Source organism: Podarcis pityusensis (assembly GCF_964106645.2).
Source record: "Podarcis pityusensis genome assembly, chromosome: 13".
Taxonomy (NCBI): Eukaryota; Metazoa; Chordata; class Lepidosauria; order Squamata; family Lacertidae; genus Podarcis; species Podarcis pityusensis.
The window spans coordinates 13,385,517-13,400,702 of record NC_138038.1 but is presented as its reverse complement, the minus strand read 5'-3'; the positions used below and the strand labels follow the sequence as shown (position 1 = coordinate 13,400,702).

The window sequence follows — 15,186 nt, the reverse complement described above, 5'->3', positions numbered from 1 at the left end:
CATGTTTAAAAGTCCATCCTATAAACATTGTTGCTGTTAAAATTTATATCCTGCATTTCAGCATCTAGGTCTCAAAGCAGCTTACAACGATAAAAATATGCAAAATTTAGAAGAAATTAAACCCCATAAATTTAAACAAAGAACATCAGAAAATTGTACAACATCGGAGAAGTATTCCTGATGCAAAGGCTTCCTGAAATAAAGTGATTTTAACCAGTCATCTGAAACTCAGCAGGGACGGTGCCTGTCTGAGTTCTGGTGGGAGTTCCAGAGTTGGGCCCACAACACTAAAGTCATAACCTCGTTCATATGAGTTGCACTTCTGGTCCATGGACGACCACCAAGCTCCATCAGATGATCTCAATGATCAATTTGGTATATACAGGGAAAGGCATTCTGGGCCTAAGTTATTCAGGGCTCTGTACACTAGCAGAAAAACCTTGAACCTGGCCTGGTTGCAGATGGGAAGCCAGTGCAAGTCTTTTAACACCAGTGTCATGTGTTGGCAGTAGCCTGCTCCCAGCACCGGTCTAGCCACAACATTCTGCACTAGCTGAAGCTCCCAGATCAGACTCCAGGGCATCCCCAAATAGAGTGCACCACACTAATACAGAAAAAGTTACTATGGCTATTTCCTGAAGCAAGTGAGCCAAAATTAAGATTGCATTACATATAACCAAACTTGAAAAGAGAAAAGAGGACTTTCCATTTAAAGGAAGGAAAATGCATCTGGAGTACCATCCTTAAGAAAAACACACAGGAATGTGAAGCATTCTTTCTGTTGGTACACTCAGTAGACAACAGCAGCTTAGTTCTCCAGGCTACCATCACCATTTCAAATGCACACACTAAAAAGGAATGTAGGGTAACACCATGATGTGTACTACACCTGCTTTAGATATGGGGGATGTACAGATGCTACCAGAAACCTGGGTATTCCCAAGCACGTCTGCAAAACATAAAGCATTTCACCATCATTAATGGTAGGAAGGCTTCCTGTCTCTAACTAGTGGGAGCCTTCAGACCAATAATTACTGAGTATCACTGGCAATTTACCTTCAGTTTATTGTACAAGTTTATATACTTGACTAGTAGCAGCTGAATCCAGCAATCATTTTGAGCTTTCCAGAAGCAACTGGTAAAGAAGCAAGCATGGACAGCCTTGGAGTTTAAAGTTTGGTCCTCTAGAACAGATACGGCTGGTCAAAACGCACTTTTCAACTGGGGACATTTCCCATTCAATGCAGAGGAATATGGGATAGTAATTCATTGTCTGCTCAACATGGAGCAGAGAGGAACGTTAATTTAATCTTCACTCAAGTGACAACCTACACACAGTGAACAGGAGGAGTATTTAATTGCTAAAATGAAGGTGGAAGCAGAATACTGGTATTTGAATAGGAAGTGCAGATTCACCCCAAATTGAAGTGCTTGGATATCTCTCCCTCTGCTCCTGATTGATAGGTGATTTTGTTTCAGCCTCAGCACTCAGAAAAGATACAGAATCTTAACAAGAATAGAGGTGTACGAGAATTAAATTTTAATTTGGGAGAGGGAGAAATGGAGATATCATGGATGTCCTTTGCTGCCAATGTTACATTTTTACCTCCTAGCTCTCCGCACAGGACTGAATACATTTAAATTCCTCTGGCATCAGTATCAAAATGCCTTGATATTCTGACAACCAGATGTGCAGATAGGAGAATCAAAGTCAGTGGAGTGCATCTAAGTAGAGTATATACTGTGTTAGCAGAGAATTGGTAGCTGCTGCTAAATCCCAATGAGAGTTGCAAGACCGCCATACCCATGGCAACCTCTGAATAGTCATCCATCTCAGCTCTCTGCCTTTAACTAGGAGATTGTGTAAAGCCAGCAAACATGCACAAGTTTTTTGGGGGACGGGGGACGGGGATTCAAGCTACCCTGAACTGCAGCCTGCCTCTCTTGTTCATTTCAAAACCCAAACCATGCACTGGATTTCAAGAACTACACCAACATTTCTAATGTGGGGCTTTGGTGCAATTGGCAATGTACCGCCCATGCCGATCCTGCAAGTGTGCTCTGGAATGTGCAGAGTGTTCCCTGGACACACTTATTCAGCACAATCCCACACTCTCAAATACCTGCACCCAGGAAGGCCTAGCTATACGGGTGAGCTGGAAGGAGGAAGTTGACAAGAGACAGTCCAGCTGCATCTATGACAGCACTTCTCTGCCAACCACTCTAGGTGAGGACAGTGGGGGCCCGCAATAATTACGATTAAACCAGTTTGATTCCCCTCACCCTCTGTATTTACATAAGACACCAGTGTGGCGATGTTTTGTTTTACAAATGGAATTTAGAAAAGCTATTTGATTCTTCAGTCAGAGCTGTCTCTCTCTAGGCATCTTGATAAAATGGCTCTGCTGTATACATTGTACCGTAGGAAGCTGACACAGAATGTAATTATTTCAAGAGGATGTCTATAGATTATTCAAACCAGTATTTCAAACCAATATTAACAATCATTCCACTCAACTAGCTCCCATTTGCTAGGGGTTGTGGTGCTGCAGCTACCCTGCAGTCCAAAGATGCTGCCGTGTGCTGTTTACTGACCATTATAAAGCCTCTCTACACACAGGCCTTTGAGATAGACTGGGCTGAACAGGCCGACTGAATGAACAAGCAGGCAGCAAGAGTATTCTTCTCATACAAGTGGCCATTCAAAAAACACACAAGGAGATTGTTCAAAGCCTTGTAGGAAATGGCAGAAAGTTCCCAGAATGCACCGGTAGAGGGGGAAAAAAAGTCTGCGGGCAGCAGCCCCCTTCCCCTCATCTCTTGAATGGCCAGGACACTATTCCTTGGCCCTACAACAACTGGAATTTATGGGAGTGCTCTTCACTCTTTCAACATTCCACAAGAGGCTGGGTGTGGTGATAAGAGGACTAAGTTCAATTGATCCTCATTATGCCAGAATTTTAAATATGCCTTCTAGGCACAGCTCCAGCGCAGGAGCTCAGAATATTCTTTTCATGACAAAGGGAGCTGCAGTTCACACCTCCAATGATGTATAAATAGTGGAAGTTAATAGAATAGCTTTGAACTGGAGCTTTCAATAGCAGGGGGAAAGGCACAAAACTGAAATCTGGAAAAAAAATTCATTTGTTTTATGATGTGGAGGTAAAGGTAAAGGGACCCCTGACCATTAGGTCCAGTCGAGGATGAATCTGGGGTTGCAGCGGTCATCTTGCTTTATTGGCTGAGGGAGCCGGTGTACAGCTTCCGGGTCATGTGGCCAGCATGACTAAGCCGCTTCTGGTGAACCAGAGCAGTGCACGGAAACGCCGTTTACCTTCCTGCTGGAGCGGTACCTATTTATCTACTTGCACTTCGTGCTTTCGAACTGCTAGGTTGGCAGGAGCAGGGACCGAGCAACGGGAGCTCACCCTGTTGCAGGGATTCGAACTGCTGACCTTCTAATCGGCAAGCCCTAGACTCTGTGGTTTAACCCACAGCACCACCCGCGTCCCTTGATGATGTAGAGAGAATGGTGCAAACCAGCAGTTCTCACACTGTGGGGTGCCTGCCATGACACATGTTTATATGTGTGTGTGTGTTTGTGCGTGTGCATGCACAGAAGGAGATCCTATACAAAAAAATACCAGAGGGACATCTCTCCTAGCTTAGCATTTATAAACATGGAAGGCGCAGAGAGACTGAACACGTGACAGCTTTTGACCACAACAGTCTTCTGCCTCTTCCCTTCTTCCCTGGAGGTTTCAGAATAAAATCTGGAATACCCTATTTTGGTTCTCTTGCAATACCAACACAGGATTATTGTTATTATTTATTAAATTTGTATAACACCCTCCACCCAAAGATCACAGGGCGGTTCACAACAGAAAAATAAGAATAAAAAATATGTAACGAAACAAACAACAAACCAATAACGCTCCTCCTAAAGACACATTTAAAAAGGCACATAATGTTAGTTAATCAGCCAAAGATCTGTTTCACCTGGCACATAAAAATATGCAATGAAGGCGCCAGGCAAGATTCCACAAATGGGGAGCCCCACAGAAAAGGCCTCAGATGATGGTTGCAGGGTCTAGGTAGGTTCAAATGGAGAGAGGCGGCCCTTGAGGTATTTTGCAGTCCTGAGCTGTTCAGGGCTTTATAGGTCAAAACCAGCACTTTGAAATGGACCCAGAAACTATTTGGCAGCCTGTGCCAGGATCAACGTAATAACGCTCAAACCATCTTACTCTGGTGAGCAACCTGACTGCTGAATCCTGCACCAGCTAAAGTTTCTGATCCATCTTCAGAGGCAGCCCTACGTATGTGTTGCGGTAATCTAATTAGAGGTTACTGAAGCATAGACAACCACTATCTCTGTCCAGGTGGGCACAGCTGGGCCACCGGCCAATGCTGCGGGAAGGTGCTCTGCACCACTGAGACCACTTGAGCCTCAAGCAACAACAAAGGATCCAGGCGTACCCCCAAGCGATGTCCCCGCTCCTTCAGAGGGAGTGTAACCCCATCAAGAGCAGGCAACCTCCCATCCAGTCTATGCACATCACAGCTGGTTGCAGTATAGTTAGCGTGTATGTGAAGCTTCCGCACCTTAGCATGCAGCAGTCCAGAAAGAGGCCATGCTGAAAATGTTTGATGGGAAAATAGCTTAAATCAGGGGTCCCCAGTCTTTCTGGGCCTGGGGGCACATTAGGACATCATGTCACCATACAAATACCCATTTCACAAAAGAAAAACTGGTCATGCTTAGAACAGGGGTCAGCAAACTTTTTCTGCAGGGGGCCGATCCACTGTCCCTCAGACTTTGTGGGGGGCCGGACTATATTTTTTGGGAGGAAATAATGAACAAATTCCTGTGCCCCACAAATAACCCAGAGATGTGTTTTAAATAAAAGGACACATTCTACTCATGTAAAAACCCGCTGATACCTGGACCGTCCACGGGCCAGATTGAGAAGGCAATTGGGCCACATCCGGACCCTGGGCCTTAGTTTACCTACCCATGGCTTAGAATCTGCTCCCATCCCCGCACCCCCAGCAAAGAAACCAAGCAGAATATCTATACCAAAAAAACACCCAACTAAAACAAAAGACAAAAAGAAACCACAGCCAACATCCCTGCCAACCAACTGTTATGAAAAAGACTGGGAGAGACACAAGAGTTTGCCGAGCAGCAGGGAGTGGGGGTCTGATGGTGCCCTGGGAACCATATTGAGGAACACAAGGTTAAATCAAACTGTAGCTCTGCAGATGAAAGTCAAACATATTTTGAAACTGGAGCCAGTCTCCCCAGAACTCAAGAAAATTAGCACGTACATCCCTCTCAAATCATATTATGTCCTTCACACCCCATTTAACATCTTACACAATTTAAACTTTACTTGTAAACTGGACTACAAGAAGAACTGCGCCCCCCCCCCCGTTTTTATCTGAATAGGGGCCCTTTCGTGGTGTGTGTCATCAAATGAATATTGAAAGTTCTCGTGGCTTGGCTTGCAGAAAACAGTATAATGGACAGCACTGAATACTTTGTTTGGACTGTTCATGTACTCGACCTGGAGTATCAGCTTGCATAGAAGGATCAATTAAATGAATACAAGTGTATTCCTGCATTACCCTCTGTGGTGCATTCCACATAGTGATTCCTCGTAAAATGAACAAACAAACACACATACACACACGCTAGCCAGGCAGTGAGCACCAGGAGTTTGATGGCAATACTCCCATCATGCAACTTTCCAAAAGAGAACTCCTAACAGTGAGCTAAACCAAATAACCAGTATGACAATGCAGTAATTCTTAGGTTCCAACAGCTGCCTGAATTCTGCTTCCAGGAAGAAAACAAAACTTGTCTCTTTATTCCTCTGGCTGCCTACATCACACTCTGCAAATGACTCACTGAGTCTCCAATTTGGAATTGAAAAGTTGGTTACCCAACACAGCACCCCAGAGCTCAAATGCGGTAAAACTCTCATATCAGTTATTCTCTCATATGAATTTTTTTTAAGTCCAAATTAAAAGGTTATAACAGGAAAAGGAAGGAATTAGAAACTGTCAAACACTAGTCAAATCAAGACATTTAACCTCTCAACAAGCAACCTGACTAAATTAAAGCGAACGTCTTTTACATCCTCTTTGTCTCAAGTTTCAAATCACATTGTTCTGGGACACACACACACATACCATCTCAGCAAAAGAACCATTTTCTGGCTAGTTGAGACAGTTCATATCTTCTTTCTTTGCTTTTTGGTTGTGCCTTCATCTGCAAACCAAAATCATGGTGGTACTATGGTCAGCTATCAAGAGGACAGCGTACAAATTTCTCTAAGTTGACTCCAACTGTACTGTCCTCCTTGCTTTCAGTCTGCGTTAAATAAAAACTACATTTCACAGAACAAACCCAATACTAGACCTGTGAGTATTAAGAGAAACTGAGTGCAATATGAGAAACATAAAACTCAATGGGTACAATCAGAGGGCTGAGGGAAGGGGAGGAATCTAGAAATGTAAGCAGAAGTAAAATGAGCATTTTAAACAAATCAGATTTCTTACTTACCCTGGAGAGTTTTCCCCAAGCCCTGGCCCAGCTTCCAGCCATGCTTCTGTAGCAAGCGGTGTCCAATATTATCCTGACAGACAGAACAGAGAAACAAACCAAAAATATTCCAATAATATATTCTTCTCTTCCACAGAAACACATTATGAACAAGACATTTTTCTACATATATGCATGCAAAAGAAATAAAATAAAAACTACTTACGAGCAATATATGCCCAGTAAAAGGGAAAAGATATTTACATAATAAAAAATAATTAACAAAAAAAACAAAAACAAAAACAAAAAACACCTGCTGGCAAGATTTTTCCACAGGAACAGGGTTTCAGGGAGGGTCATCACACTTTCTGATGGTGTGCTGGGCAACTTTTGTGCATAACAAGGGGAGGGGAAGCAATGGGGGAGAAAATAAAAAAATGACATTTAAAAAGCATAAAATCAAGCTACTTTATACAATCATATCCATCACCTAGAGAGCACCACTTGATTTGTGCAAAGAAAAACTAACGGATGTGCTTAGTCTGCTTTTTTTCTTTTTTTTTAACTTGTTTGTGTGTCAGACTTTAAAGAGACCAAGTTAAGTTGTTAAGTGTCAGACTTGCCCCCACCACTAGAAACCAAAACACAATCAGAGCAAAATCCAGGCTAGACTTGATTGGGTTTTCTTTAAAAATAAAAATAAATCAATTATAATATATATATTATATAACAAGAGATATATAATATACATATATGTGTATATATATATATATATTAGCATGCAGCCAATTGTTAAACTGAAAATATACAGTGAGGTTAGTAAAAAAAATACAAAACAAATTGAAAATATTAACCGATTAAAAGGAATTTAAAATATAAAATAAAATGAGCTCAAGCACAAACTGGGTGATGCATTTCACATGTAAGCTAACAGAAGTACTAAGATGTTAGAATGGAACAGGCCTAGCAACAGGTTAAAACAGCAAGGAACCATTAGTGCATGTAGGGAGAAAACACAACAAGCATAATGTCTCATCTTTTGAAAAGAAAATCAAAATGGTCAAAAATTAATGTAGGCGGAGGGGAAAGTACTGCAGCAATTCAGTGTCAGCTATTTGCACAACAGTTAAAGAAAATAAAAAGGTTTTCTCCTATGGTTAAGTGCTGCATTTATAACAAGGAAAGCCCTGGGGCTCAGGCGTATCTAAGGAGTTTGCTTGGATACCTGGGGGATTACTTTAGAAGCAAAGTTGAGAGGAAGCTGCATTCATCATATGTCCAGAGCTATTCCAACAGCAGTAGAATTAAAATCACACAAATCCCACATAATCTAGGGCAGGGGTGGGAACCCTCTCGCTATTGGGCCAATCCTGGCTGACCAGGGTGTCCAATATGGCCTGCAAAGCCATTTCCCTCAAGCCATGCCCACCCGCTATCAGCAGGGAGCAGCCAAGGCAGCAGGACTGAATCCCCACTCAGCCGATGAGCAGGAATTAAAGCTCTTTGCAGAAGTGCTGTTTGAAACAGTTCACAGTTCTCCTTTAAGCAAGCAGGAAGGGTGGGTGGCAGCATCTCATCCACTGCTGCAGCCCACAGCAAAGAAGCAGCACAAGCTGTTTCAAACAGCACTTTTACAAAGCGCTTTAATGAAGTCGTCACATTTAAAGGCAGGCCCCCCCCCCCAATGAATCTGGGGACACTTTTCAACTTTAATGGATTTTGTATGGGGATTGATATTTAAATCCAGGGACTGTCCCCGGGAAACGGGGACATCTGGTAACCTTAGCTTGAGGAAGGCTCACATTTCAGCCTTGAGAGTTCAGAATGAGAGCATAGGGATGTCTTGAAGCCTCTGTTAAGTCTCCTCACACTCCCCTTTCAGGCCCTTATGGGGGGAGAGTGGGGAGACCCTTTCAAAGTCTTTGCATGCTCCTCTTTAAAACTCCTAATCGAGTGTTTAAATGGGTGGGAGGAGGCTTGCAGAACTGCACAAGGGATTTTTTTTACAGGTGGGCAATGCTGTCTCCCTGTCCATCACATGTCATCATAATGACATCACAGGACTGACAGGTGGACAGCGTTGCCCATCTGTCAAATATGGTCACTGAGAATGATCCTGATGAGGATCTGGTCCATGAAGCCAGAAAGGTTCCTCACCCCTGATCTAGGATATACACAATTAAGGGGGCTAGATGTTCCAAGGGAAACACAGGATTCCCAATCCTACGTAATGTCAATATGAGGGAGAGGGGCTTGAAGAGAACAATTTGTGGGTGTTTAACCCTTCCAAGGCAAGACTCCTTTGCTAGTCCCTCCCACAATTATATTTTATTTTAATTACCGAGTTTCCCCCAGCTAGGTTCCAAAACTAGAAGCAAACCCAGCTAAGAGAAAAATGGCTGTATGAAGGAACAGAGAGGGGAGGGCACAGACCAAGCATCCCTCTTCACCCTCACCATCATCTCCTGACACAGATTTGGGAATATCCACATGCTGAGGTAACATTTAGCTCCACCTTCAAAGTTTCAGCTCAAACTTAGGCAATGAAATTTGCCTCTTTTTCCAGAAGAAACTTTCCAGATAACCTGCTTCATTCATTATGGAGCTGAGCCAATTGTTCAAATTCAGTGCTCAGGACTTACAAAATTCTTACAGGAAAAATAGGGCACATCGATGAAGTGATTTTCAGAGCACTTTAGAAAATGGCTCCTTTGTAGTCACCAAAAGTGTCTTGTGAAGTCTTGTGGAAATTTACTGTTTCACTGCAATTCTTAAAACAGATTTGAGCACAATGGCTCAAACCTTTTCTGAAAGGATGAGAAGCCCTCCTTTGTTTCATATTATGGAGCTACTGCCAAATTCTGGCAGAGGCAAAAACAAAAAGGGAAAAAAGTATTAACAAAATCCCACCAAAATTTTACTGTCTTATCTTTTACAATCCTCAAGCCATTTAAATTTACGCATAAGCCATGAAAACCCCTGGAATTGGGGCCATAACCAATAGCAGGCAGAATGATGCGGCAGTGGCACTCAGCTGACCTCCTGACAACTGAGTTGCTGCCTAGAGGGATGGGTGAGGCAGTGAGAAGGTCAGCACAGTAGAAAAAGTTGAGTGGAACCATTCTGGCCTGGTGTATTTGCATGACCCAACCTCCCTGCTTCTCTCCTTCCCAGTAAGCTGCAGCAACTCAGGAAGTCAGCTGAATGGTGCTGCCCCACCACAATGTCCATGGGTGGCCATAGCTCAATGATCAAACACATGATTTGCATATACAAGATCCCAGGGGTCTCAGACAGTAGGGCTGAGAAAGAGTTCTCTGCCTGAATCTTTGGCGAGCACATGCCCGTTAAGAGTGGATGATATTTAATTAGTAGCTTCATACGTGAGCAGCTTCATACGTGAGTGTAGGGGGTATGTCCATGTGTAATTTAAGTGGCAATCCTATGCACACCCGAGTGAGAGTCCCACTAAACTGCATGGGGCTTACTTTTGCATAGACATGTACAGGACTCCGCTGTCAGTGTGGTGATAGTTAATGGGCACTTGGTTTTGTTCAATAACAGTGTGACTTGCAGCATATCCTCAGTCCCTAACAGGAGCGCTCCTGTTCAGGGTTCCAGCCAGCCACAACTTTCCTTGGATACACTATTAGGAGCCGGAGAAAACAAATTAAAACCCCTCTTTCCCTGGTTTTCCATTTGTTTTTCAACTGGCACTCATTTTTTGGTCAACTGAGCATGCTCAGTCCTAACTGGGCCTTACATGGCCGGGGGTTAGCCCGTTTGGAGTGTGTTTTAGATTTTTTTTGTGTGTTCCTGAAAACCTTGTGATTCCTTCAATATGCCCATACCACTCTGCTTGGCTCTATTTCTGTCACCAAATGGATGCTGAGATTGTTCGGGGTGGGGTGGAATATGTAGCTGTGATAATATTTTTTTAAAAAAAAACCTTTTACATGGCTTTTAATATAGAAAAATGCAGCAAAGATGGGGAAAGTTATTCAATAAAAAATGACAACATCAGGCTGGCAAGAAGTTCTGACAGAAAAACAGCTGTGCTCGTACTCCCACTCCTGCAAAAGGAAACAGCTACCGCCCAGATGAGACATTGTGCTCCATGTGTTGTGTTATGAATGCACTAAAAAGAAACAGACAAATGAAGCTGTTATGCTATTTCCAAAAGCGGTGCAGGTGGAGTGAAAGCATTTCCATACGAACCTGGCTTTAAAAACTGGGCTGTCAAAAGAACAGTTAAATGTAACACAAAGTAAGAAACTGTCCAACCAACTAATGGTAATTTGTTTTTGTTTTTAATTCGTTTGCTTTGTTTTCAATTCACTGCTTGCAAGTAATGTACTTATTAAAGAAGAATGAAAGCATAAAATAAATACAAGACCAGCTGGGAGTTTTAAGAGCGCTGTGACTGACACAGTGAAGGGCGGGAGGAGAAACAAACGTTAGAGGGGGACATGGGGAAGGAGGAGGAAAAAAACCTGAGGAGGGTTATACACATTAGCACCACACTCACCAAGCCACTCAAGAGGGTGAGCAATATATGAAAAGGTAAAGCTTTGCGCCTGTCATCAGCCCCATGCTCAACATGTAGTCCTCTTCTCTTCCAAATAATGTCAAATGCTCAACATATGAGGCACCAAAGCAGCAAAAGTGTGGCTAGCTGCTTTCTCAGCCGTCACCTTCCCCGTTTTTTCTCCTTCAATGCCACTGCCAATGGGAGCGGTTTGAAGGCAACCTCCTCTTAAGATTTATGGAGGGGCTTCTGCCATGTGTGAGGTCAACCAACAGGAATGGTTGGGTAGCCTTCCAGAAGCCCATTATAGCAGAATGATCACCCTGGTTTGTTCAAGGAGTAAATCAGGGGCTAACCAATGAGCAGCATTGAAATATCAAACTGGACCAGCCAGTGATTTTGAGATGATCCACAAGCATTCGGGTGTCATACTCCTCCTCATTGGATATAATGATCATTCAGGAATGGTAACAACAGAGGCATAACCCTTTCCTCGGAAAAGGCTGTATGTATAGCTGCTTAATGAGGCTATGATGAGTGGTGTGTCCATGAGTAGTTTGACATTTAAGGAAAGAAAGAAGAGAAGGTGAATAGAGTCCATGTCAAATTTGTCCCCAAAAGGCCCCTGTCCCACCCGACGAAGACTGACAGGTATCGCTATCTCTTGAGTGGCTCCATAAGGGATGCTGACTGTGTATCAAAGAACCCATAAGCAGGAAGACTAGGTGCTACAAAGGGTGATCTCATGCAAAACAGGAGATAAAGGAAAAGAAAAGGAAAAGATCCCCAAAACAAAAACCTAGAGCTTACTGCATATGACACAATGAAGGCAAGAGAGAATAGTCCAAGAGTAGTGCTACACCATTCAGCTTCTCTAGAAAGCACAGTATTTATAGTGCTCAGCAACGTACAGGCTGCTGCTAAATGTCAAATTGGCAGCCGTGTCAAGTTACATACTTTGGAACCAGGGGAGTCCACAGATCGGTATAGATATGCAATGTGACAAAAACCAAGTCTCATCAGAGTGTGCTTGGAATAAGTTAACTTTGGCCAGCATCAACTCGCCTGCAGCTCTCAATGGTCCTAAGACACAGATTAATAATATGCACAGTGGCATCTTTGTTGGTGAGAGTAGAGAGGAAGAGGATAGAACTAAAAGGAAAGTAGGCCTTAAGGCAACCTTGCTTCCCATCCAAAATGGTGAGAAGCTGTTTTCCTTTTGTGACACATCAATGGGACAGAAAAGGTATGGTTTGTCTAATTATTCTGGGCCTCTTACTGCCTTCCTCCCCCGTGTATGTATTGCTGTGATCGGATAAACACTAAGTGCACAGAAAATTGGAACTGTAGCCAAGAAAAGTATTTGGACAAGTCTTGACAATTCTAACAAGTTTTCTCCACTGTGTTGTTTTCTACATGACCACCTTTTGGCTGCAACTCCTATGGCACATCAGCAGGACAGCAGGTAAGCCAGGACAAGCTACACCTACTGGACTTAACAGGAGATTTTTAACTTTAAGGACAGGGATGGAAGGAAGGTTGGAGGCAGTCCCCTGCTTTCTGCAAGAAAGTGGGAGATGATAGGGACTGCTGTAGTAGTTCTTTCTAGATCTGAGGACACCATTGTGGTGCAGGCAAATTCAGCCTACTCTCCTGAGTGGCTATCTTCAAAAGGAACCCTATGGATGTCTGCAAACTACTCCCAGGAAAACCATAGATGTCATGAGAGACGTTATGTGGGGTTGTACTCCAGCTCCAACTACAGGAGGAAACCTCAAGAAAATTAGCCAGACCAGATAAGCCAGAATAGTATGTAGTACTGTCTCACTCTTAAGAAATTTCCATGTCACACTTCCTTGACTCTGTTGCAGCAGATCACCATCTTGCTCCCATCTTCCAACCTGACAAGAACTGGCTCCAACACTCTTCCACCCACCTCAACTATCTCTCGTTCATGATGCACATGTTCTAATGTTTCAATATCTGGTCCTTCAAAGCAATTTAAGTGTGCAATTAATTTTTCTGTTTTTGTCTAATTAATCATCGCCATCAAACTTCTGAGGTTACGACACCTGATACCGTACCAACAGAAGATGGAAATGACATGCCAAAGATATTTAGAGATGAGTCAAGGTTCCATGAACCCTCTAATGAACTCTAATGAGAATGCCCCCAAAGAGGAATTCATTACACATGGCAATAACTGTTAAAGAAAAGACCTGAACTAGTTTATTTTTTGGCCTGCTGGCTACATGATGGAGGCTATAGCAGTGTTGAAGTGTGTGGGGCTGAAACACTAGCCTGAGATAGAGCAGTTGGGGAGAAAAGCATCCCCAGTGAGGGAGAATGTTGACATTTTCTATTATGTAAACAGCATCATGTTCTTTACCAATGCAAAGATCTGTAGACTCCCAAACCAAGTTTATTCCAGTCACTATCAAGTTCCATGTTGTAGCAATACAGGTAAGGATCTCCTCAATAGATAATGCTGCAGAGCCACATGTGAATTCAGCTGTGTTCCCAAGCAAAGCCATTCCCCAGAGTTTTCCAGGAGTATCCCTTGGGCTTTATATAGCTTCCAGAACCAAGAGATCTCAACAGCTCTTTAAATCCACTTATGTTTTAGAAGGCTTTACTTACTACCGTTAAGCCCTTATGGTAAATCCACTTTACGTTTCCAGCTGAAAATTGGGTTTTATTTGCTGCTGGAAAGAAAAAAAATCAGTTTTCAACATTGAATGGTAAAAGGAAATGTTCTGTGTTATATTGCTTCCCAAGGGTGAGCAGAAATGCTTTAAGCACTGTGTTTTTAAATGTTAGCAACAATGACTGCTATCAGAGCACATTCCGGCACTAAGCCTTTCAAAGTGTTTCACTTTTCCTGATATACACTCACAGCTGTTCTAGTCATGCTGGAAAATAAACTTCCCAAAACACGGTCCGTAGCTGTTGAGAGTCCATTGGACAAACATCTTCCCTAATCATGTACTTTGAGAGACTAAAACTTTCCGCTTCGTTGATCTAACCAGGAATTTTTTTTAAAAAAAACCAACAACAACCTGAATAAAGCCTGAGTGTTCAACAATCTAAGCCAGTGGTTCCCAAAATGGGAATCTCTCTAGTATCACTCTCTAGAGAGCAGAGAGATTATCCAGGGGGTCGCTAAGAGGCAAGAGGGCAGCTGAAGGCGCTGGAGGTATAAATGAAAAGCTGGTATCACTAGATCAAGCTGATGAATTAATTAAATAAAACAGCTTTGGGGGGCATTTGAATAAATGTGTAATTGTTACTGTTTTGAATTTTACTGAGTTATAATCTTCCTTAGCGGGTCACGCAAACCACTATTCTGAATAAGGCTTTTTATGGGGTAGGGGGCACTGGGGGTGAGTTTATGAAACCAAGGGGGCAGTGGCCCACAACTGTTTGGGAACTATTGATCTAGGCTCTCTGGAAATTTTAAAGCTATTTTAGTTATTTGAATAAGTCTGTGAGTGGACAATACATTTTAAAAAAATAACTGCATATCTTATTGCCTCCTTTTGCAATTAGGGTTGCCACTCATGCTCACATATTGCCAACTATTTAATGAAACTAAGAATGCCACTGCGTAGGTGACAGCTTACTATTTTCTTTCTTTATGGAAACATTTGCCAGAAAGGGCTAGCTGTCCCACTATTAGGGCAAACCTAACAGCACAGCAAGTCTTCTCCAATTGGCCACCTGCTATAACTGCTGTTGGCACCTCCAAGTCAGAACAAGAACACAAGCAGTCATAAGTGACAAAGGTTGCTACCTAGGACTGCCCACGACTCCATTTTGCTGGAAGTACCAAGAAGTATCACCTCCATGTGCCTTGGCTGTCTGCTTTGCCACACTCTTGTGAGGGATAAGATTCGCGTATACAAAAACAGTTACTGCTGAAAGAGCTGAAGACACATTAGACTGCTGCAATGGCACATCAGCTTATGGAGATGGAGAGTTCGGGAAAACTAAAATCTTTCTTGCTGTTCTAATAAAGTTAATGCATTTGAGGTACTTGACTTATTTGACAATATACAGCCAGATGATGGACTAAATCTTTTCTCTCCAGTCAAACATTCAGTCCTAT

At 42.8% G+C, this 15,186-nt stretch overlaps 1 protein-coding gene across 1 annotated transcript in view; it reads right to left on the bottom strand.

Annotated features, from left to right (window-relative positions):
• GPATCH8 (G-patch domain containing 8) overlaps positions 1-15,186 on the bottom strand; it is an 88,255-nt gene that overhangs the window by 37,037 nt on the left and 36,032 nt on the right. Inside the window, 1 exon segment of the mRNA XM_080976483.1 lies at positions 6,572-6,644. Within this exon segment, the coding sequence (XP_080832609.1) occupies positions 6,572-6,644 (73 nt within the window).